The following is a 25,562-nucleotide window of genomic DNA, read 5'->3' as shown; positions in this document are numbered from 1 at the left end:
TGTCACTATGTCTTACTGCATTAGCAACTGCATAGTATCAAGTCAAAAAGTATTTATTTTTGATTGAATTTTCGAAACCGCTAATGTTTTTCATGTGTTCTAAGCGTTTTAAGTAATAGGTAGTTTTAAACGCACAATGAGAGTGACATCCCATGAACGTCATATCTAGACCATGGTTGTTCTTTTTTATCAAATGAAATTTTTACAAGAGCGAGGAGCAAGAAGTGATAGTAGTTGACTTGCGTCGTCAAAGAGAACATAGGATCTACCGCCAACATCGAAATATGGAAAACATCTGCTTCTCTGTCGCTCGAATATGTAAGAGCGGTAGAGTCAGATAACGAATTTCGATTTTCGATGTTGGCGGTAGACCCTCAGACAGCGTGGCGTCTGTTTTGTCTGAAGTGGTCTGAACCAAAGAATACAATACTGACTAGGAGGTCTGAAGGCTTATCGAGACACACGAAAATATAAATTTCGGTATGTTTCTATCACTTTCTTATTCTTGCATATTCGAAAGATAGAGAGGCAGATAATGCGATGTTAACAAACAAAACCTTAAGACGGTTTCAGCATGTCTTATCTATATCAACGTCAGTCAAAAGCAGTCAAAAGTCAAACAATGTATGTATAATCTGTTGTCATTGTTGTATTAAAATAGAAATGGTCAAATAATTCCACTTGCACCTCATTTACCACCTTACTCAGATGGACTAACAAATACTACATTCCTGATTCAGTACCATGATAAATATTCTATCCTACGTGGGCATGAACGTGCAGTCCGAGGTGTGCCTGTGGACAATCCTTGGTCTCCTGCGAACCATTTTCGATGCAACTTTATTTAAGGTTAACGCTAATTTGAAACAGGTGAGTGTGTCACATGAAGGAAGGAGTAAGGTTCATAAACCCTACTTAGGGCGGCACGTACTGCAACCCTATGAGGTACAGAACATTACGGCCCAAAGAATATGGAATTTTCTGGATTCAACGGGCATTAGTAATGAGCTTTAAAGGGCCGTCACAATAGATCACTGTTTGGTCGACGTGACACTCAAAGGCCCACAACGCCCCAATAATATCAGCAATAAACTATAGATAGAGCAACACAAAATATATAGTCGTTCGTTTTGTAGCTGGCCCCGAACGGCTAATCCTTTGTCTACTGTAAGTAAAAGCGCACGTGCTACTTACCTGCATAAAAAAAAGGTTGGGTCGCTTTAACCGGTTATTGAATCACGACTCTATGGTAATCGGAATAAAATGCAAAATGAAGTATTGTTAATAGTTATTTGTTTTACAAGTGGGCAAAGTTGTTGTTTAACCGCTTGTGCTAATATTGATACCCGAGCAAGCTAAAGATTGCAAAATTGAACCACGAGCGTAGCGAGTGGTTCGAGAAGTGGATTCTTGAGCGTTGCGAGGACTTCAAGGCACGAGGGTTAAACAAATTTTGCCACCGAGTGAAACACAACATTTTATAGCACACCAACGCGAGGAAAATACCAACTGTAAAACATCAAACAAAATAAAACCAAATCAAACCCAAATGAACGTTGTTAAATATTTATCATTCGAAACTATCATTTAAAAGTAAATTCTATCAGCCAACATGAGCAAACAACTAAAAATTTGCATCAGATTACTTTGCCTCACATGTTAGACCGCGGGCCAGGAACAGATTTCTATGACCAATCGCCTCCCGGGCGAAAACTCGTATAGTGGTTAACGGCTATGTATGATGAACCCTCATGAACGTCAGCTGCCGCTCCGTGTGTGTGTGTGTGTGTGTGTGTGTGTGTGTGTGTGTGTGTGTGTGTGTGTCCTCCCTCCTCAAATATCCCTTTGGGCTTCTTAATTAGAAGTTAAATTACAAAAAAAAACGAAACAAATACAAATAGGCTTCATAGTTGACCTACTTTCAAAACTTCGAAATCATAAAAGCTAACTAAAATGTTGTTTTAGGTATGGCAGATGAACATGCCAGCAGAAATATCTATGCCGGTGCAAAGAGTGCTGCGCACCATGATATCCGGCATCATGTTGGTGCAGTGCTTCACCGTCTATATCTACCTTGCTACGTATATCGTCTTGCTATACCCTGCTTTTCTGGTACGTAATCTAAATTTTAAACGTTGCAGGTATTTGCCTATTTTGACTCTACATGTTGAGTAGAGATGTCGAAGTCTTTAAAATTACACGTTTATGTTTTTCAAATACGTTTTCATACTGATATCATTTTAGAAACAAATTTTCATGTTGGTGCAGTGCTTTAGCGTTAGCGTCTATAGGTATTTGCCTTGCTACGTACGAGTATATAGTCTTGTACCCCTCTTTTCTAGGTACCTACGTAATCTAAATGATAAACGTTGTTGTAGGTATTAAATTTGCCAATTTTAACTCTACATGTAAAGTATAGATGTAAACTTGTAAACTTGTTGTAAACGTATTAAAGAAACACGTTCTAATTTTTGAAATACGTTTTCCTACTCGTATCGTTTTAGGAACAATTATTTTAGTAAACCGCGATTATAATTGATAAGACTCGAATTTAAACTGTTGTGAGACATATACTAACATAATATTAAATTATTATGTTATGTTGTATTATTATTATGTTATTTAATATTGATAAGAGTTAAACAAAAAATTAACTTTAAAATAATGAGCACGATAAGATATGTTACAAATAATCTTGAACGTTGCCTGCTGGCTAATCTGGCTGCTGGCAAGCTGGCTTTACATACTGCTTAGTGTAAAATAGCTGTGATATCAGCTTTGTTAACTTTACTTTATTAATTAAGTGGTCTACCCCGGTGCTTTGACAAATTGACAGTAGGCATTTAGTTTTGGCTATATATGTACTTTTCGTATTTATTGATAAATGTGTTTGCTCAGCCATACCCCAATAGTTACACGTGAATGCCACGAATAAAAGGTGGTGATACTGGTGATAGATTTAGATCACTATGTTTTACCCACAAATCTCGGTGTACAAATTTAATGTCTTGGCTAAAAATAATATACAATAAATATATCAATAATATGCTTTACAAATATCACAATCGAAATTGAAAAAATAATTCAATAATAACAAACAATTTAATAGCCACCTGACGAAGCCTGCGTTGCGGATTTTTTACATGTAACTAAATATTATTATTTTTTAAGATTTTCTTTATAAATAATTTTTTTTTTTTTTATTGCACAAAAAAAAAAAAAATAATAGTCAGATGTTCATAAGATGTACAATTTACCATAAAATCAAAATCTAATATTTTTTTATTTTTTTATTTATTATAAACTGATCGGCGATTGGCCCTAGTCACACCTGATGGAAAGTGAAGACAGGGCCTCTAAGATGGAGCTCACCGGTTCAGTAACAGCCTATTCACTCTTGTTTTAAAGAGACCGAGGTCATAGTGATCATATTGATGATGATTTAAATGATAATACAGTAAGAATGTGAGAAATAGTTTAAAGAAATGCATTTTTAACACTTTTACTGTCCGTGTATTACATGTAATGCACCGTCCAATCTACGTGACATCCTGACATCAGAAATGGATAGCTCTGTAAGCTTATGCATCACATGCAGTGCCGGATTAAGTCAGTGCGGGGCCTGTAGCAAATTTTATCATGGGGCACATGGATTGTTTTAATTTTGTCGGACGAAGTGAACGAAGTGAAACTTAGGTTTTTTAAGGCCACAATGCGTAGGTGCGCGGGGCCCCCAAACGCGCGGAGCCCGTGGCACTTGCTACTTTTGCCACGTGGCTAATCCGCCGCTGACCACATGTCATTGTTGAAAGCGAGGGACAGTAAAAGTGTGTCGATCGTTGACTGAGTAATACCTAACATTTTCGAATTAGTAATTCTGTCATCTTTTTTTGAAATATTTAGTAGGTATCTAATTTCGGAATGGCGAAAGGATAGATCTAATAACTCCGTTTGCTGGCAGGAGGAGCGTCCTACTTTAGTGTTGCCATGGTTACTGATGGCGGCGATCAGAAAACTTTTGTGCGAACTGCTGAGCCTCGCGCTGGGGCTGGGCACGTGCGTGCTCGTGGGGGCCGCTCGCCCGCCCTGCATCAAGTTCGTTATCGTCAAGATTGCCTCCATCATGCCTTCCGTCTATATGTGGATGCTTGTTCTAAAGTAAGTTGCTGAGTAAAACCAGTTCAATTCTTATTATCAACTTTAAGATGTAGAGGTCCAAGACTCGACATGCCGATATCAGTGCAAAATTGCAAATATAGCATAAGACTGAAAGCCATGTCTGCATGGGTATGTAACTGAAAATTTCATGGGTTCAAGAAACATGCATGGAAACCGAGGACATCATAGCTCTCAAATGGATTTAAAAGCTTTTTATCTGTGCCTTTCACTGTAGACAGAGTAAAAAAATGTTTTTCTGTTGTATGTAATTACCTATTAAATAGGGTAGGTATTATTATAAATAAAAATAATCAAAAACCTCCAACGCAGTGAAAAGGATAAGCTGATTTTGATAAAACGTGCCTATGAACCACCACTAGAAAATCGGCTTTAAAATATAATAGCAAAATTCCATAAGATTCCATTGTTTCAGTTACTATAAGACTTTGAAAATGGCATCAGTATTTCAAAAGTTCCCGAAAGCTGTGCCAGCGAATGACCTTGACTACGGCCTCGAGCTCGCTATACGGCGACGACGTACCAAGTCTTTACTAGGCGAAGCGCAGCTACGGAAACGATTATTATCTAACTGGTGAGTAGAATTAATACTTACTTACTTCAAAATCATAAAGTTCAAACAATAAATCGACTGCAATAAGCTAGATGACAAATTTTCATTAATGGTATCGTATCAATCGATCAGGTTTATTTTTAGGATCAAATGTATATGGGACCCATTGCATTAAAGCAATACAAAAGTCAGAAATGATAGTCAAAGTCCGAAACGCTCCTAACAAAACGATAAGTGGACGTGACGTCAAGGTCACTGAGAGAACACAAAACAAGAAAATTGCGTTTTTGTCGGTGAAATATTCCGTTTATGTAAATAGTTGCTTTACAATCTTTTTTTGGATAAAATTTAAGGAATCGAATGGTACCCTTCCTTTTTTCCTTTTTGGAAGTTAAAAAAATACTTAAATTTTGAAACTTTCATGTCGTCCTGTATTTTTGTATTATTTCCATATATTATTTTAATATCTACATTATTGTGATAAATTGCTCATTTGCTATCTATGTTACTAGATTTTGTTATATTCATTCAACATGGTCATCAATGTCATCATCCCTATTTACGAGACAGAATGTACAACGAGAAACAAACTTGTTTTACATCAATTTTACTATTTTGTAGTGCTAATTTTACTATGATGTCATGCGGATTACTAATACCTACCTTTAAAATGTCATTTGGCTACAGGTATCTACGGCGTCTACGCGATTTTTTTATTTGGTTTTTCCTTTTTGCAATACAGGTATGTCGAAAGGCCACAACTTCCTAATCCACCGGCGCTTGCTTCTCGTGTAACTGTTGATATGCCAAACACTTCTTCGGAAACAATTGGTGATCCCGAAAAAAATACTGATGCTGCTAGTACAGATATCGCTAGCAGTACTGACAATATCAAGTGTTCATCAATTACAGGAACTTACGAAGATTACTTTGGTAATGAAATAACAGTGCCTCGCAACGCGGATCGCATTACAGAGCAATTGGTACTGATGTTACTGAGAATAAGTGAGTATTTAAGGAAAACAAAGTACGAAGGAATAGAACTATTTGAGTCACACCAAGTTCTTGTATCATCGTCAAACGCCATCGTCAATTTTGAAACTTGCCCCGCTCTGAATAATCAAACTGATGACAATCCACCATTAGTCGGAAGTAGTAAAGAAAATACGGCTTCCTATTTAAGACTATATCCACAAATATTCATGAAAGGCTCATCTGATTATCAAACACTCCGAAATTTTGATTCGATCAGAACCGTTCAAAGTTCCATTATTAGTAAATTTACTGAAACTTCAGAACAGCTTCCAATTGCTGCTGTTAGTAGAAAAAATACCATATTAATGAAAGAAAAGGCAACAAATATTGTACGAACGCCTAGTATTGAAAATATGGAAAAAGAAAAGAATGCCATCAATTTAAGTGAAACCAATCCAGAACAAAAATTGAAACAGGAATCTAAAACAAATCTAGGCGAAAAAGTAGTGAAAATAAAATCACACGAGTGTATCAGACCTAAAAGTGATTTGTCAGTTGATTCGAAGAACAGTTTGAGTACCCTTATTACTAAAATGCAGTCAAAATTAGCAGAAATTATATCTTGTAGGCAAAACAGTCAAATAAACGAGGATTCAATACAATATCCAAATTTCTCATATGAAAGTAGTAAGGCCGAAAAGGGTAATAGTAATAAAGGAAAATAGGTGAACAGTAAAACTATGAACGCAAGAAAGTTCACACTTTTTATTATTAACAATATTTTCCTAACAATGATGCCAATTTCTTTCTACGGCTGACAAATAGTATGTTCTACAGCTTTAGCCGGATCTAAATACAATACTCTAAAGTTATATTCGTTCGGGTTTATCAAATTAAATTGATACATTGGCAGTTTGTTTGTTATTATCCAGGCCATTTGCGGCACTTCATGATCTATTCGCAAGTCATTAGGAAACACTAACGTGGTACTGCTTTGGGCCACTATTCCAAGGTTGGCGTCTTCGTATGGTTTACGAGTATCCCAACATCCAATACTGTCCTGAGAAACAAGGTTAAAGATCATGACGTCGTTGCGATCAATGACAGATGCCGAGACTTGCCCTATTGTACCTCTACTTTCACCCAAAAGTTTAAATTCATCCACTGAGTTACTAACACGCGAAGGATCACGTATCACCGATGTCATCACAACAAACTCCAAAGAACTAGACATAGCGTGATAATATAGAGGTCTATCTCCTTGATGTAGTTTGCCTAAGGACATTCCAAAAAGGCCATCGGACCATTGGAAATTTACTCCATGTAAAGTGTAATTGGACAATAATGGTTCCGGATAAAAAGTGTAGTGGCTAAACCTCCAGAATGATTCATCAGAGCTTCTGAATACGATAAGTCCATACCGCCGTACATCAGCGACGTACAAGTGGAGATCTCTACAGAGAGGGTCTCTGGAGTCAACTACTATATTAGTAATCAAGGAGTCCTGGAGTACATACTCTGCTGGAATTGGGTAACGCGCTAGCACGGTATCAGTTTCAAGATTAATGGCGAATATAGTCGGCGGGCAGATCTGGCGAGGAGTTTCAAAACCTTCAACTTGTCCGGCATCTAGCACCCACATGATGCCGCAATGATCGACGGCCATTCGGAACACGGACGTGAATCCATTACAGTTTTCTGAAACAAAAAGCAAAATAATGAGCCTTGGCGGGGTGGCCAAGGGGTTTAAGGCGTTAGCCCTGATCGTTCAAGACCGGTTCGAATCCGGCCTTTACCACTGGAGGGCTTCGTCACTTTTTCTTTAATATATGACATCTATTTCAGTTCAAAATAATGAGTTTTGTTAAACTACTGTAATTTTAAACATTCTATCATTTCTTATGGTACCTTAACCAGAGCAATAGCGTCAGATGGGCTGGTAGGTTTTCTCAGTCGTACAGGTTGGAGTGTGGGGTGAGGCAGGGGGGTATAACCTCCTCCAAGCTCTTCAACCTGTACGTTAACGACCTGATCGAGGGGTTAATCTTCTTTCATAGTATTTTAGTATTTACTATATATTACTAATTATTCTAATTATTTTTAAAGTGCAAATTACCTACATATTTTAATTGTACAGTCGGCAATGCATAATGCCTTCGGTGCAACCCTATACTTAAGACAATCAATGGCCAATAACCAATAAATACTTATTACCTAGGCTAGATTACATACCCGCATTATGCCAGTCCCAGTTGGGGTAAGGTTTCAAAAGCGGCGATTCATTAGAGCCCACGATCGGAACGGACGAGAGCGTCACCGGCACGCCCTTCTTCCATGCTGGCGTGCTGACGAACACGCGGTCCTTCCACCGCTCCACGCCCAGGGTTATTACGTTCGTTTGGTTGAACCGCCTAGAAATGTATGTCATACGTCAAGAACTAGTTTGGTTATGTATATTGCGTAAGTAATCGGCTTAGTAAAGACTTACCGGTCAATTCGAACAACGTGATAATTACTAGATACGAGAACAATACGAGATCTAATAGATACGTTAGTTTAGTTCTCAACTGTCATTGTCATTTGTCATTTCACGCTACAATTATTGTGACGTTTTGGGATATCCATTAGATATCCATTGGATGTCTAAGTATATCTTAAGCAAATCTAAAGAGATCGTTCAAGAGGACATTCGGAATCGCGGAAATGTCAAATTTGACATGACTCTTATGTAAGAGACTTATTTATCTCGTTATCGTTTCTGTTTCATATTTAGTGGATATCTAGTTGGTATCTAGATCATTGTTTGAATGGCCCGTAAGTCGAACAAAGGTTCGAGTGGATACATATCGCTGCGGAATGTATGGAAATCGAATTAGTATCAAGAAATAAATTGTACCTTTGCAGCTGTTAGGTAAGCGGTTACAATACAGTGGTTAAATAGTAAGTATATTAAAGTGGTTATCTATAAATTATAAGAACCGGCTAAGTGCGTGTCAGGCTACGCATAATGGAGGGTTCCGTACCTTCATACGATCGTCATCATCATAATTTTAGCCTCCTGTCGCCCACTGCTAAGCATAGGCCTCCCTTCGTGTAGGTACGCCACTTATCCTGGTCCTGAGCCTATCTCATACAGAAGTGCCTTGCGATTTTTCGAATGTCATCCACCCAATGAGCCAACGATATGTATCTTTAAGTTTTATTTGTCGTACGTGGCATCACTGAATGGCCGCTACCGAATACCAGCAAATGATTTATTATAATATGTATAACTCAAGATATGTTATAGGCGTTCCAAAATTGAAGCGCTTACATTGTGACAAATTGTACAAGTTGCCTTTAGTCACACCTGGGTAAGCGAGAAATGTGCATGTGCTAACGAGCTCTCGCTCACCGAAAGAGAATGAGATAAGCTCATGATTAACAACGAGTATGACAAAGATGAATGGATTGCCTTAATTCTTCGTAATCGTAGATATAGAAATAAATATGGAAGTATTTTTGTGCTCCTTATGTATGAGTATAACCTATCTATAATTATATTTAATATCATTGCTACCAGCGCTTGTTTCACGCATTATTCTGAGTTAGGTGCATTTCGTTATGCACACTAATCTTCTGTTTTTCCTGCTTTTTCTTGTCTATACATATAAGTGATTGCCACTAATTTGTTTTTCTTATTTATTATACTTATGAATACTTTTGCTTCTCACTGTACTCACCCACTGTCAATAGCAGCTTGTCTTGCCTGTAAATCTTCATATTCGAAGTCGATTTGCTTCCAGCGGAACAGGGTGCCTATACCCTTGGCCTTCCGGTGGGCAGTGTAACTGTCGTCAATGGCATAGCTACTGCCCACCGCACCTGCTAGTAGTCCTATCAGCAGTAACGTGCCTCGCTTCATCTGGAATCATAATTAGTAACCTTTTTTTTTTTGATATAGGTACTTTTTCTCTGCACTGTGGCCCCAAAAGTCCCAAGTATAAATTAAGTCGTAAGATACCTACTTATCACCGTTTGTGGACGACGCGATTAGCAAGTTAACTATATTTTCAACTGTTACACCATAAGAGCGTTTTTACATTGTCCGACCCGATATCAGATGTCGGATCGGATGACCTTTGGAGTAAAACAGCTGCTAGAAAATTCCTTAAGGCATCAAGTCGCTTTCTTTCGAACAACATAAACAGTTAAATGTATTTTATTCGTATCCTAGCAACAAACATATCGTTCCTGCTTTTATAAATTCCATGTAAGTATAATCAAGTATAATTATATACATTTCATATTACAATTATCAAATACGAATATTTCATACATTTTAAAGAAATATAAAAGGACACCTGCTTTTTTTTCTTTATAGTTAATTCCGGCGTCCGATATCGGATATGTGAAAAGGCTCTAAGGATACACTTTTTAAGTTGAGAGAATGATGTAACCGTAATCTCGGCGGTCTTACCTATTTTCTTTAAGCCGCAAGCGTAAGACAATTAGCTACGTGCACCAAGATGATTATTTCCACTAATAGAAACTTAAGGTACACCATAAGTGGCTAGTAATTTAACAAACAAGCATACACAGTAGTTCCCCCATACAGATTATAGATGTGAAGCTTTATGACCTCTATAGGCACAGCTACTTATATGAAGGCGATATTTTAGCTTAAAGTCTCATCAGATTTAAATATTTTACGAATTTAACGTTTCATGTTATTAACCTTCCACCTCTAAATACACTAGTACATAAATAATAGTTATTTGTTATACAAGGGTGCAAAGTTGTATTTTACCCGCGAGTGTGGAATTGAAACACGAGCTTAGCGAGTGTTTCAACACACGAGAAGTAAAATACATTTGCACCCGTGTGTAACACAAAACTTTTCACCTCACTATAGCGAGGAAAGTGCGACATCCACAGGCGTTAGATCATCTTCATCACTGGAATCACTCATTTTTTTACGATATTATAACAAAAAACTGGAAATTCTGTATTTTTACGTGAGAAGTTTTTAAGTAAAAATTTTGTTGACAATGTTGACATTTCTGACGTATGAAATGTCAATGATGCGTTTTGAAATTGCATCGACTCAACTTGTGCGTTCCGAATTATATTTAACATCATTATTAAAAAACAAACGTTTCTAATGGAACTTTAAAGTTTATGACATAAAATCATTAAATAAAGCTAAATTTGGTATTTTTTATTAGATTCTCAAACCATTTGTTTAATGATAATTAATATCGAACTAACCATTATTATGAGCGTTTTACGTTTTGCTATCTGTCAAGCTACTTAAACACGCTCCATCCAAGGTCAAATTACTTTCCCCACTAGTGGATAAAATGCGTTTTTCCCCGCTTGTTTTAAAGGATAAAAGACAACTTTCCGAACTAGTGAGGGGAAAATGAATATTAACAAATTCCGTAGGTACATTATACATAATTAAGAATGTCCTTCAGCAAAAGGACGGCTGGTGGACACTGGCAGGTTAATCGTAGTAGCTCAGGTAGCACGAACAATGCACTTTATGTTATGACATGACAGAAAAAAAAATCGTCTTGTTCTAAAGTATGATTTGCCAAAGTACGAGAAAGACTTCGGCCAATAAGTCGATCGTATTTCCTGTTGATATCGCAACATTGACCAGTGACTTAATTAATTACTGATCTAAATTTTGTGGTCATTTAATTGATTTCGAGTTGTGGTTTATGCGTCATATATACCTACACAAAAAGTTGACAGAAGCAAAGGGTTGCAGAAATACAAATTGAAACAAAACATAAAATTTTAAAAACATGTCAATGTGTCCTACGTATAAGTATAACTTATGTTGGGTAATTATTTACAGATTTCCACTTTTTTTAATACTTAATGCAAAAGCTAACATTTTGTAGGTGTTAGTAGTTAAGATCGGCTCTATTGTGGGCAAATAATAAAATAAAGTTTGGTCGTTTTTGAAAATAATTTGAGTTCATTATAAAATTAATAACCACTAAAAAAATTTGTAGTAACTATTAATATCATGCCCCACAGACTTTTCTTTCTAGTCTTCGTAACACATTTATTACTAAAACACGAATAATAACAACCATTTTGCACTTTATTTTCAACACTCAATCAAATTTGTCCTTTTATTGCTGGCAAAAATATCACATATGATAATTTAGTTAGTAGCAGATAATTTTTAAAATTTTTATCCCCCATTTGTTAAATAATTATCAGTAATTTAATTAAAAAATTTTTCGTGTTTCTGCCATTCAAAGCAATAATATGTTTAAGTAAACATACTTTGTTCATATTAGGTACTGTTCTTAAATAGTTTTCACTTTGCGAATATGATTCTTACCTTCTTATTTATATCCTCAAGGGAACTGGTAGCACGCGTCTGTCCATCAGGTGGTGTGACTCCTTTATGAATGCTATAGCCGCTTAGCCGCGGCCACCCGAATGTATAGCCGGCGGGTGGATATTTAACACACGTATCGATAGATCAGCAACTTATTTACTAGGTGTCGGTGTGTAAAGTTACGATACTTGCCTATTTAACAATTTGTTTTACAACATTTACACGGGTGTTTAAACAAAGTTTTTGTTATTTATGGTTTGGGTAGACTTGGCAAACTGTATTCACTAGACTACAAGCTAAGCCTTAGATTCTAAGTCTAAGCTTGAGTAAGTCCTTATATATTATATCAAAGTTTCATAAGTTTTGATTACAGTCAACCGTAAGGACAGTCAGTCGTAATGAACATAGATACTGTTGATACTTTGATAGTGTGGCTTTATAGCGGGGCACTTTCCTCACAATGGCACTGCTAAGAGTGCTAAGTCGATGCAGAGTTAATAGTTTGGATGAACTAGTTGTCTATGAAATTTGTTTCATATTGGCTGTTTTTTACGATTCCGTACCCTGTCCGTCTGTCTGTCACCAGGCTGTAGGTATCTCATGAACCTTGATAGCTAGACAGTTGACATTTTCACAGATGATGTATTTCTGTTGCCGCTATAATAACAACAAAAATACTAATAAAAAGTACGGAACCTTCGGTGGGTGAGTCCGACTCGCACTTGTCCGTTTTTTTTAAATCTTGAAAGAGTTGAATGTTAGAGTTCGCATTTTTACCGCCCAGCAAATTCAATCCGCCAAGCCGCTTGGCCTAGCCTGGGGGCCTAGCCAAGATGACAAACTTTGTAAGAAACTCCAATGAAAACTCAAATAATGTATCCAATAATAGTTCCGTGGCTTTTCGTGGCATCTGTCATCCCAATACATTTGTTTATATTCGTTTGGCGTTTGTCGCTATACGATTGTCTTCTTGGCTAGGCCCCCGTACGAGTAGATAGGTACCTTAAAGGGTAGAGCGAATGGAGCGATGGTTTTTATTTGAATCAGATTGGGTAATGTACTTATCTAAAAAAAATCATCGTTAATATGTTCGCACACATACACACATCACATACCTACATGCATCATTTCAATAGAATAGTGATTGAAAATCATTTGAAAACATTTAGACAGGTAGCAGATTCGGGCTAATGAAAGCTGTATATATCAGTATCAACCACAACTGACTACTGAGATAATTATATTTGTAAAATAGACAAATATATTATAAATGTTACTTTACTTGTGTCTTGTGTCAAACGCTACTTATTTGTATACCTCGTTTTTTTAGCATTATAAAAATGATAAACAATCTAGACATGTATTTTTCTAATGCTAAAAAAACGAGGTAAGTATAGTGACAGTCGAAAACAATATTGCGTTATTTTTAAAACTCATGTAAATGTTGGTAAAACTATCAAAATTCTCGTGAGATATATTACATTATAATTAATCCATTATAATCTCTACTTTCATTAGCCCGAATGAATGTCTTTTGTTAGGTTCTGATTTAAAGAGGTGAGTATATATACCTACCTATTATATGAAAAAAAAAATCGGCCAAGTGCGAGTCGGACTCGCGTTTTAAGGGTTCCGTACATCACACAACACCACTTTTCACGTAAACCATAATTGTAATAATTAAACCATAATTTACTTTCTGTTCATAGTGTTCGTTTGTCTAACTTGATATGTTTATTGTTTCATTCTCAATTGCTCACAGGTTGACTGGAAGAGATCCCTTATAGGGATAAGTTCGCCTTTGTACATTGTATATATTTTTGTTTTTTATTGTGTTTGTAATCTGTCTTATGTACAATAAAGTGTTTACATACATACATACATACATACATACGTACATACATACATACCATATATATTGCGGCTGTGTTCCTAAAACAGCCTAACGTATATTTCTAATAGGTTTTCTTGACATCTTTAGGTAAAAAACTATTATGTGTATTTTTTTAATTTTAGACCCAGTAGTTTAGGAGATAAAGCCCCCCCCCCTTTATCTCCTGGTAATTTTTGCACATTTTCTTGAATAACTTCTAAACTGTCTTAAAAGTATAAGAAATACATATTTGTGATTCTCACAATAAGCCCTTTCATTTGACATATGACACGATATAGTTTACAGTACATATGGTGCTACTTTCTCGCACGAGTGCGTTAAAGAGCACTTTTCGTGCATATGTCGAAAGTTTAAATAACCATATGTACTGTAATACGTTGTAAGATACACGTGCGAATAGGTAATTCGCAACTCGTGTCGATTTAAAACACCGTCGGACCTGCGGTCGTGTTTTAATTTATCGCCACTCGTTTCGAATTTCCTCATTTGCGCACTTGTATCGTAAATAACTATTGCAAAACTTTGTTATTTAATTTTCTCATTTAAAAAGAGTGGCCCCTATGTTTCAATTTGTAGACGTTACATGTACGTCTTTCGGTCACAGACTTACATATTATGTGTGCCAAATTTCAACTTAATTGGTCCAGTAGTTTCGGAGCAAAGAGGCTGTGACAGACGGACAGACGGACGGACGGACGGACAGACAGACGCACGAGTGATCCTATAAGGGTTCCGTTTTATTCCTTTTGAGGTACGGAACCCTAATAGGTATAAAGATAGGTACATTACTCAATCTGATTCAAATAATAATAAACCAATACATACTGAGACACATACTAATCAGTAATGTTGCACAAGTGTTCCTCATAAATAACTAGTTAGTTATTTAACAGAAGTGGTATAAACTAGGCCTAAGTTAGTTAATAGGCGCGAGGTAGAGAGTAATTTTATTTTCAACAATAATACAAAGCAGACTAGTTTATTTTTAATTGTTGTCATTTTATTTTAATTATTTGTAGGATAACAATACAATTATTATTTACTTACCTACAAATGAATGTAAAAAAACGTTTCAGTATCATGACATATAAATAAGAACGGTGTCCTCTCTGGAAATGGTATTCAATTCGCATTATGAGAAGGTAGGCAAATACATACTGCTCGAGAGCATTATTAAGCACATATATATAAATCAAAAATATTTCTAATGCAACATCAATTTGATTTTAGTGGTGCGAGGTAAAAACTCTGATACGTTATTACTTACAACTTACAAACAGGTTTATACAATGAGTTCTTGTTGTATATTTTTATCCCATTGTTACAAACTAAACTGATTGTTGTTATTAATTTAATTAACTATTGCGATCAAAACAATCTACAGCCAATAGAAAATGTATAACGCCTATTTATTTTTATAAGCAAAAGTAAGAAATGCGTAAATTAGGCGTTGTTTATTTGAAGTTGTTGTTATTAAGAGGCTGACAATACCTAAAACGCGCACACTGTCTATTTTTATCGGAATAAATGAGATAGCACTGTCGCATGTTACTGGGCCTGGGCAAGATAATAATAAGAAAAGTATTGAAATAAAAAAGGGGATTATTTGAGTAATATAATTACTTATTAGCGGTTTGAAATTGTGATTTTAATTGCAGACCCATAAGTAAAAAAAGACAGAATAAAACCGTTTAATGGTGATTTTAAGACCAATTTTTGCAATTATTTTCTATCAAACCGATTTTGTTCAGTCATGGATCGAGCACGGCCACGGTCTTCGAAATATAATGAATACTAACCATAATATATATATTTTTTGCTTTCCTGAAACAATTAGTTTTTCTTAAAAAATCTGCTTAAGTAACATCAATTTCAAGGACATTGGGTAATTTGGGTGTTGACAGCCCCTTAAAGAGATCCAAAATAGTTTTTGTATCAACGTATTGTCTAGAATGTTCATTTTTATTAGCAATAAATATACAGTTAAACCTGGATAAATAGAGTACGGAGGATCCATTAATTTAATTAAATCTTTCGCACGAGTATAGGCTATTAAAGTCGTAGATCCAATGCCCCGCTCGTGCTGTATAGCAAAAATAAATATTCTTTAAAATAAATGCAATAAAGGGTGTGCAAGATACAACAAATTCAAACAAAAAAATTAAAAGGTATTATGTTGGACCAGCGTAGGTATTAAATATCTACGCTGAAAATACGTAAATCACAATCACATAAACAGAATCAGATTTAAGAATTAAAAATATAGAGCAAGATCCAAAAAATATTAGGTCCATTACTTAAAATTATTTAAAAACATTGTCATAATAAATTTCATTTCATTTCATTTCATCAAGATTTACTACCGACAAATTAATGCTGTTTTATTGGCGATATGGGAATTCATTTAATCTTCTATAGCTGAGCGCAGGCAACTGCACGTCGGGATCGCAGACAGTCTGCTTTGTCGCTTCTGTTGTGTCGGCATACAGAATACGATAATTGTAGTCGTAAGGATTCAAAGGACCCGCTTGAAACATTGGCAGCCGATTTGATATCACCCAAACACTTTGCTGCTCCTCTTGGTCAACTTTTATATCATTAGGAAATATCAGTGTCTCTGTATTCTCAGCCACCACTCCCATCGACCTTTTGTTATAAAGCTTTTGAGTATCCCAACAGCCCATACTATCTCGGGACACCAAACCGTAGAACATGATGCCACGCCTATCTATAGCAGAAGCCGATGATTGTCCAGATAGACCTCTGCTCTCGCCGACTAGATGAAAATCTGATGAACTATCATTAACCCGCACGCTGTGCCTTAAAACCGTAGTGGACACAAAGAATTCTCTATAACTCGACATGGCATGGAAAAATAACAGTCGGTTACCAAAAGAGTCCAAAGGCGATAGCGCTAGCCCAAAAATGCCATCTGCCCATTGAAAATTGAGGCCGTGAAGTGTGTAGTTGGAGGCTAGGGGGTCGGGATAAAAAATAGGATTAGAGAATCTCCAAAACGTAGCATCACTTTGTCTGAACACCAGAAGTCCGAATCGCCAAGTATCTGCTATGTAGACGTGTAGATCCGAGCAGTCTTCAGTGCGAGTGTCCACGATAATGTTAGAGAAGAGGGAGTCTTGTAGTACATATTCTTTGGGAATCTTGTACCTAGCAATGAGTGTGTCTGTTCTCAAGTCAAAGACGACGATACTCGGAGGACATAACTGCTTCGGGTTGTCTTGAGAGTCAATTTGACCGGAATCTAGAACCCAGAGTCGCCCGCAGGTATCCACGTTCATTCTAAACACTGAAGTCAATCCACTACAGCTTTTGGATTCATCTGTAACAAAAGAAGACCATGGGTAATTGTTAATATAATACTGAAACCAAGCTACATACTTCCAACCCGTACTTCGTTGCCAATAGCGGGAATTAAGTGGTAAAGCTATAATTATTTAGACACTGATGTGATGAATTTTGTGGATGAATTAAAGCGAAGCTTCCAAAATAAAGAATGCCAAAGTGTAATTTTTAGGGTTCGTAGCATGTGGTTCGTAAAGTGAATCTTGAGCGTTTGCTACCGAGTTAAACACAAAAACATTATCGGTAAAACATTACAAATCATATCTAACTGAACATTTAAATATTTATGATTTAAATTCATCACTTAAAAGTCAAAGTGGTTCTAATTTTGATTCAACTCAAAATTTGCATCAAATTATACTTGACCACTCTTGTGGCTAAAATGCATAAGTATAAGAATCAACAGATCGTTTATGAACGGGTGTGGTGAATAGTACTTTATTATGTTATCTCTGATTCACTTACTGGCAAATGCTCTGTGGAACGACCAGTCGGGATAAGGTCTGAGGAGCGGGGAGGTGACGCCTCCGGAGCGCGGCACGGTCGCCAGCGTGGCTGGCACCCCGCGCCGCCAGGCCGGCAGCGACACCCACACCCGAGATCCGTACACCTCGAGGCCTAGTGGTAGGACGTTCGCCGGGATATATTTGCTAGAAAAAAAGGAGCTAAAATATTGTAATTTGTAATATTAAGATATACAGGATGTAATAAATTTCCTTTTCTATTTATTTTCGAATGAGGTAACGCCCTGGAAAAATATCAAAACATGATGATTAATAAATATAGACACTGAAAATCCATGTAATTCCTCTCTAGTGGGTAAGTGGGTTATACAAATTTAACTTGCAATTTTTAATTACTACTTAGAGCAGATTTAAGGTACATACTATAAAAAATCATGATGGTGTTTATAAGGCGAATTAGAATAATGTGTTTTGCTCTGATTTTTGAAGAATGGCTGAGATGGATAATTTACTTAGTTTCAATTACAGACAAACATCTTTGCATATGAAGATAAATTGCACATAAGTTATGGCTTTATTAGAATTACCACTCAAGAAAAGCTCTTCAGAAGAGTTATAGTCATACTAAGAAACTAAACATTAAATTTAAATTGTCCATAAAAGTCATTGTGTATGTAACACTTGGCGATTTTTCTACATACAATACGAAAATTAAATTACAAATTGTTTCTTCTGAATGTATGAAGTTTTTTGTTGGAGGGTACTCTAGTACCTTCACGTACTACTTTTTTTAATTTGTACAGGTACTTTTTCTAGTTTCACTCTTGGATCCGTCCAACTACTCCGGTACGTATATATATTTACTGGCGTGAATAAAATGAAGATTACCCAGTAGCGATTGCGTGTTGGCGGTGCATCGCAGACGGGAATTCGAAGTCGACACGCTTCCACTTGTAGAGGGTGCTAAAGGGCGGTGTGTCAAAGTCTGCTGGAATGCTCTGCGCGCGCGCTAGGCCCAGCATCGTGAGCCACAACGTCAGCCCGGCGGCCTGCGTCGCTCCTGAAACATATCAATTGACTGTACATTTCCCCGCTATTCTGCTATCTTTAAACTGAAAGGCGTACATTTATTAAATAGACTAGCCGCTTTAACAATGTTATACTGAGCGGCATATTAGGCGTATATAATTGAATAGCTACTTGTAGTTTTTAGGGTTCCATACCTTAAAAGGAAAAAACGGAACCCTTATAGGATCACTCGTGCGTCTGTCTGTCCGTCTGTCCGTCTGTCACAGCCTATTTTCTCCGAAACTACTGGACCAAAGATAGACATGTAACGTAAACAAATTAATTTTAAACACGGGGGCCACTTTTGGGGGGCAAATTAGAAAATTCAAAAATAAAGTTTGTCAAACTATATCGTGTTACATATCAAATGAAAGAGCTCATTGTGAGAATCTCAAATAATTTTTTTTATAATTTTAAGATAAACAGTATAGAAGTTATTCAAGAAAAAAGACAAAAAAAGACCATCCCCCCCCCCCCCTCTTTATCTCCGAAACTACTGGGTCAAAAATTTTGAAAAAAATACACAAAATAGATCTTTACCTATAGATCACCGGAAAACCTATTAAAATGTGCAGTCAAGCGTGAGTCGGACTTAATTACTTAGTTTTTGATCCGACCCCTGCGGGCTTTTTAAAGACATTTCACATAAAAAATACATTATTTAAATTGTGTAATGTACGGAACCCTTGGAACGCGAGTCCGACTCGCACTTGGCCGGGTTTTTTTATGTGTATCTAATGCGAGTATTTTACGACACTCATATTTTCTAAATCTGCATTTCTATACAATTATAAAAGCAAATATTGGCAGTTTTAGAACGAAAAAGTAAAAAATTAGAGGCAATCCCGCCTAATTTTCATACTTTAATTAACAAATCATTTTAAAATTTCTGCAGTTTTCTTAAATATGTGATTTTCATAAATATTGCAATTTAATGTTTTTTTCGCTATGGATTATTATGACTAGACATGCAAAGTCTTCGATTGAAAGTAAGTTCTAACTTTCTAAGGAAAAAATCATGGCCATACGTCTATTACTTTAATTAAGTACTGATTATGATAACTTGCCTTGTCTTTTTGGTTTCCTCGTATTCGATATGAAAAGTTTATTTTAATGTGTTTTTAATTGTTTAGTTTTCATTGCCTTAAGTTTTAATTAATTTCACCACTTATATCGCAACTCCTAGTCAAGAATAATAATCTTAATGATGATAATTTGTTGTGTTGTGTTTAAATTATAAGGCTCATCTGGTGGTGTCCTAGCCCTAAGTCAGATGCTAGTCATTAATTTGCATGTTAATTTGTTTTGTAATTGTACAAATATAAAAATAACATATTTTTATTAGCTATGTAAGTTACTAACACATATGGGTGTATTATGCCTGAAATAAATGATAATTTAATTTAATTTAAAAGTAGATTCATTTCATCCCTTCGTTAACAATCTTCTATAGGTACTAATAGCTCCAGCTTAGCCTATAGTGACGGAAGGGTAACTACGGAACCCTACACTAAGCATGGCCCGACATGCTCTTGGCCTGTTTTTTTATGAAATAAAAACCTACCGTTAAGCTTGCCGTAAAAGGGCCCACTCGTTCAGTACAGTTCGTCGGCACATCAAAACTCTTATGTAGTCTTTTTGTCATATTAATTAACGCTTAAGTAATTTATTTACCAAGTTTACTTTTACAGATGAATGGAGAGCGGATACTACGCCGTCTTGACGGTAGGCTGGCCGAGCTAATTACAATCGGTGATCAACACTTTCTAGAGATCCTTACCGCATAATAACACTTCTGTGTAATTTAACTTTAGTTAATAACCTCATCAATTACGCTTCCGCGTTTATGAACGTCATATGAACGTGTATGTGATGTTAATGTGTGTTCTTTTTGATAGTGTTTACCTGTAGTAATTTATTACAAGGTTTTTTTTTAATTATGTTTGAACTATTAGTTAGTTATGTTAGTTCGGATATAAGCTTGCAATTTAAATTAGATAAATTCGCTGACATTCGATAAGGCTCTATTTTGTCATGGGGCGTGGGTATTAACGAAACCGGTGACAATGCGATATTTTGATGATATCGAGCAGATCTGATGATAGAGACTGAAGGTATCATACCGACTTATGAACTAGGTGATTAAACAACGCAACCTCGTTGAGTTTGGGTTTATTAGAATCGTCGCAATGAGAAGTAAATGACTTTGAAAGTTTTTACTTTTAACTTTCATCTACTACTGCAGGTGACAAACTGCCTGTATCAGTAATAAAAAAATACTATAATGACTTATTATTTTCACGAGACTACTAAATAATGCGGTGTAACTAAATTATACGTTTAACTAAGTTTTACAGGTTTCTAGAAAGATTAGGTGTTTTAACACTCTAACTAGTACAACATATTGTACGATGTCGCCTGTACATTTAGGTATTGGTAAGTATATACCTACCCACCTAAATATTCTGGGATAAAAGTAGACTTTGAAAAGGGAAAATAAATTTAGGGTTATATTTTCGCATTTCGCACCTACCTATTATTTCTGTGAATGTCGGGCGATCACCAAAACTTTTAAATGTAACTTCTATATACATACCACTTTTATATTGAAATTTGAAAGACCATTACCGCTATAAAGATATCAAAACAAATCTTACAATGTCTTACAGTACACTATAACAAATTATGTAACGCTACGTACTTACAACTAAATACTCTACATCTGACTAGTTATCTAATATACATAATAACGAGTAGTTGATAATTATTTGAATAATTGGAGAACAACAACAACAGGTATAACGTCCCTGTCCCTTACCTGGTTCGTGCATAATTTTAAATGGCACCTGAGCGCGGCCTAGTCCAACGCTAAAAAAACCAGTGTAAGTGCGCTCTCCGATAACGCGCCTTTGTTACGTATATCGATGACACATTTTAGACTGGTTCTGTAGCGTTCGACTTGCCGGCACTGAGTAACCGCAAAGACCACACAGCAATGGGAATATGTTTTCCCATTAGTTCATTTTAAACCTTATTGCAATCTCCATACAGTGGTAATTCAATAACCAGTTAAAACGGCCCTACCATTTTTTTATACTAGTAAGTAGCACATGCGGTTTCATTTAACAATAGACAAAGGATAAGCCGTAAGGGGACTGTTTGAAATCTAAACACTATACATCTGTAGATATACTAGATATTATGACAACACAAAAGGCTATCCATGTGTTATCCCAAATTAATATACCTACCCGTTTCTAAATGTATTTGAACCCTCGCCTATAAAATGTGACTCGATCTTGAACTGCTTTAGTTTTTTACGGTTTTATTTGTTTATTTAAATAGCGTGGCGCTTGATGGCACTGAAGCTTAGTGATAATGGCCTTTGCCAGAAGAGATCGGTTGTCCACGCGCCATGCTCACCATGACGGACCAACTATCGCTGTGTAACGAAATCATGCCAGAATAGACCTTATGGGTATAAAAATAAATATTTTAATATATCGCAAATTATTTTGTTAGTCGACGCTACTATGCTAGAAATAAAAGAGCTAAAATTACTATAAGTTTAGAGGCTCGTACTTCATTCTGCTTTAACCCAGTATTGGTTGGTATTCAGCTTTTCACGTAACGCAAATCGGATTGATTTAGAATGTGCTCTCGCTGGAATATTATTAGCATTTATCGTTTCCGTATAATTAAATACGTCAATGTTATGGTTTAGTTTACTAATAAAACCGGCCAAGTGCGAGTCGGACTCGCATACGAAGGGTTCCGTAGCATTAATCACGTTTGATGTATGGGAGCCCCACTTAAATATTTATTTTATTCTGTTTTTAGTATTTGCTGTTATAGCGGCAGCAGAAATACATCATCCGTCAAAATTTCAACTGTCTAGCTATCACGGTTCATGAGATACAGCCTGGTGACAGACGGACAGAGGAGTCTTAGTAGAGACAGAGAGAGGACCCTTTGCGTACGGAACCCTGAAAAGTTATAGAAATGAGATGACTAATTTTAAAACGATTATTTGTTTTATGGAATAAAATGGAATTTGATAACCATGAAAGTGTCATTAAAAATCACCTTTTTATGGGGTTCCGTAGTCAACTAGGCCCCTTAGTAAAGTTTATCTGTATGTCTGTCCATCCGCCGCTTAGCGCACTGACCGTTATTAGTGTTAGAATGCTGCAATTTGGTTTGGGTAGGTATTTAAATCAATCACGCCAAGAAAGTGGTAAAATAAGTATGTAGTTTATTTTTGATATTAGGATTTTTCTTTCACTTTAACCATAATGGCGAGACGTATCATTGGATAAGTCTTTTAAAACTAAAAGGTGTCTTCAAAAAACATATTTTTTGATAAAGTACATTTTTTCGAAAATAATCGTTCTGAAAGGAAAAAAATATTGTGCCAAACCCAAGGTCCAAAAAATATATTTAAAAAAATCCCTTAGTGAAAAGGTGTACAAGTTTTGCGAAGGTTTTGCTTACAATGTGAACCGCTTTTATTGTTCTGGAGTCTATACCCTATATACCCTATATACCTTATATAGCCTTAACGAACCAATTCCTCCAGTTCGAATTTTTATTATTATAAAAAGACAAGCTTAGACCATTCTGCTACGGAACCCTAATGACATTGATCGTTGATTAAATTTAAGCAAAAATAAGCTAAGAACTGTTAAGTGTTATTGTTGTAATGGTATTAAATGGTTATTTCTGATATCGAATATGGCAGTGCTGTGGAACGTTTATATCGGCTACTTTCACCGTAGCTCTCACATGGGTCATGATGAAATTGCACAAGAGCCAGCTAGGTATTGCTCGCCTTGCCTTCATTAATATAATTATTTTGTACGTGCTAACTGCCTTATCACTAAACTATTCGACTTTTTGTCATTGGATATTGTAACTCGAATGGAGCGATTTAGCCATCATTGAGCCAAAAGTAACTATTGAGTATGGTAAGGTATATTCTTGAGACTTATCTAGATAATAGCCGCACTGGATGTACAAGCTGCCATTTTTAAACAAATAGACGGATGTCGCTCAAATTTCAATGGGTGCCGGTCAATAGTGTGCTGTCTAGTGCACAGTGTTGCAAAATTAAGAAATCGGTTTCCTTCTCTTATTTTCTTAGGTCAAAAAATACAGTGTCGGTTATTGGTTCTTGTCGGTCATTGGTGCCTCTACGTTACCTACAGTAGCGGAAAATAATATATCATATTATTTCAGATACATTTGCTCAATTTTTTTGGTAATTTCTCAAAAACGGCTTTTGCGATATCGATAAAATTTACAATATAGGAACATATGAAAACGGCAATTCGATCAACCTAGAGTACATTTTAACTAGTTTTCGCGGTAGCCCGGTGGGTATTAAATTGTAAAGTAATGATTCGATTTAATTTTCAAACCAGAGGCTAACGAGGGCGAAACATCGATCCATCTAGGTTTTATTGTTGGTAAGATTCGCTTTTGAGTGTTTTCAAATAAGAAATTCAATATTTTTAACATACATTAATTGGTGTGTGTGAAGTCCCCAATCCGCATTGTGCTAACGTGAAGCCACGTTAGCTGTTGTCACGTGCAGTGGGACGTAAGTATATATGTATATATGGTCGTGATGAATTTTATTAAAATAGCAATATGATAGATTTTTTGCCGCTACTGTACCAATTTTACAGATTACTGTTTCGGTTTACTTTTAACTGTTTTAAGCATGATTTGTACGTAATGTTACGAAACATTACAATTCTTTTTTGTGTAATTTTTAAGTTACGCGTGCAAAAGCGTACACCGTCACCAACATATAACTTTAATGTATGCCTGTAATGTTGGGTAGTACTATAATTAAAGGGGCCCACTGATTATCAGTCCGCCGGACGATATCAGCCTGTCAGTTAGAACAAAAATTTGATTTCGAACAACTGACAGGCCGATATCGTCCGGCCCCAGCGGACTGAAAGTCAGTGGGCCCCTTAACTTATGACACGTAAAGAGTAGCCATTGGTAGCCATAACTGAGTTTTAGTTTGCTGTGCCTTCATCCACTAGGTTCAATCGAGTAGTCTTCTTGTGTCAGTCAGTTCATTTCATTAGTTCAAAGTTCAAACACATGCAGTAAAAAAAAATATTTTTAAAAATTTAAACATGTTTGTTATCTTTATGCCTTGTATTCATGTCTACAATGTCCAGAATCTACATCTGACTAAGGATATATACCCGGGGCATTAATACATACCTATGGTTAATTTAACATAACAGCTGCATTAGGTAGAACAGCATAAAGGAGAAATAGTAAATAAAAAAAAACCTTACTCAATAAAATGAATAGGTACAATGTCATGTGTGGTGGTAGTAGTCGGTTACTTCATATTACATATGAAAAGCAGATATGCCGTAGGTAGAAGGATATTTATTAATTAAACATATTTATAAACTAGAGATTTGCTCACCATTTCTAACTTTTTCCTCGATGTCATAATCATATCCATAGTCACTTTGTTCAGGTTCATACACGGGTTTAGTTTGACTATCATCACTGTTCACTAGCCACTTGTTTTTATCATGGTCAAAAGTGTTAAATCGTTCGTTCACATTGTTGTACTGACTAGTGATGTCCGCGAGTATCATGGACGGGGGTGACCATTGTATAAACCATTGATGTGAAACTGCCATAGTTACAAGCACATGTTGAGAACATTAGTTACTGTGTTCG

General features: G+C 36.1%; 2 protein-coding genes across 3 annotated transcripts; one reads left to right on the top strand and one right to left on the bottom strand.

The window, feature by feature from the left end:
- Window positions 1-625: 625 nt before the first annotated feature.
- On the top strand, window positions 626-6,616 carry LOC134744161 (uncharacterized). Of its 2 annotated transcripts, none has more exons than XM_063677866.1 (5): window positions 626-870; window positions 1,966-2,112; window positions 3,962-4,158; window positions 4,592-4,750; window positions 5,472-6,616. In XM_063677866.1, the coding sequence occupies exons 1-5, from the start codon at window positions 745-747 to the stop codon at window positions 6,427-6,429; spliced, it is 1,587 nt and encodes a 528-aa protein (XP_063533936.1). In that variant the 5' UTR covers window positions 626-744; the 3' UTR covers window positions 6,430-6,616. The 2 variants fall into 2 exon arrangements, with proteins under 2 accessions (XP_063533936.1, XP_063533937.1); XM_063677867.1 differs by having other exon boundaries at window positions 5,642-5,812.
- LOC134743951 (uncharacterized) lies at window positions 6,451-25,562 on the bottom strand. Its single transcript, XM_063677582.1, has 7 exons — window positions 25,300-25,562; window positions 18,660-18,831; window positions 17,773-17,957; window positions 16,329-17,284; window positions 9,427-9,608; window positions 7,937-8,115; window positions 6,451-7,402 (listed from the first exon to the last, which is right to left on the bottom strand). Exons 1-7 carry the CDS (start codon window positions 25,520-25,522, stop codon window positions 6,513-6,515), a joined length of 2,787 nt encoding a protein of 928 aa, XP_063533652.1. The 5' UTR covers window positions 25,523-25,562; the 3' UTR covers window positions 6,451-6,512.

Source organism: Cydia strobilella, chromosome 9 (genome assembly GCF_947568885.1).
Source record: "Cydia strobilella chromosome 9, ilCydStro3.1, whole genome shotgun sequence".
Taxonomy (NCBI): domain Eukaryota; kingdom Metazoa; phylum Arthropoda; class Insecta; order Lepidoptera; family Tortricidae; genus Cydia; species Cydia strobilella.
The sequence above is the reverse complement of the archived record's forward strand: the minus strand, read 5'-3'. Positions and strand labels throughout refer to the sequence as shown.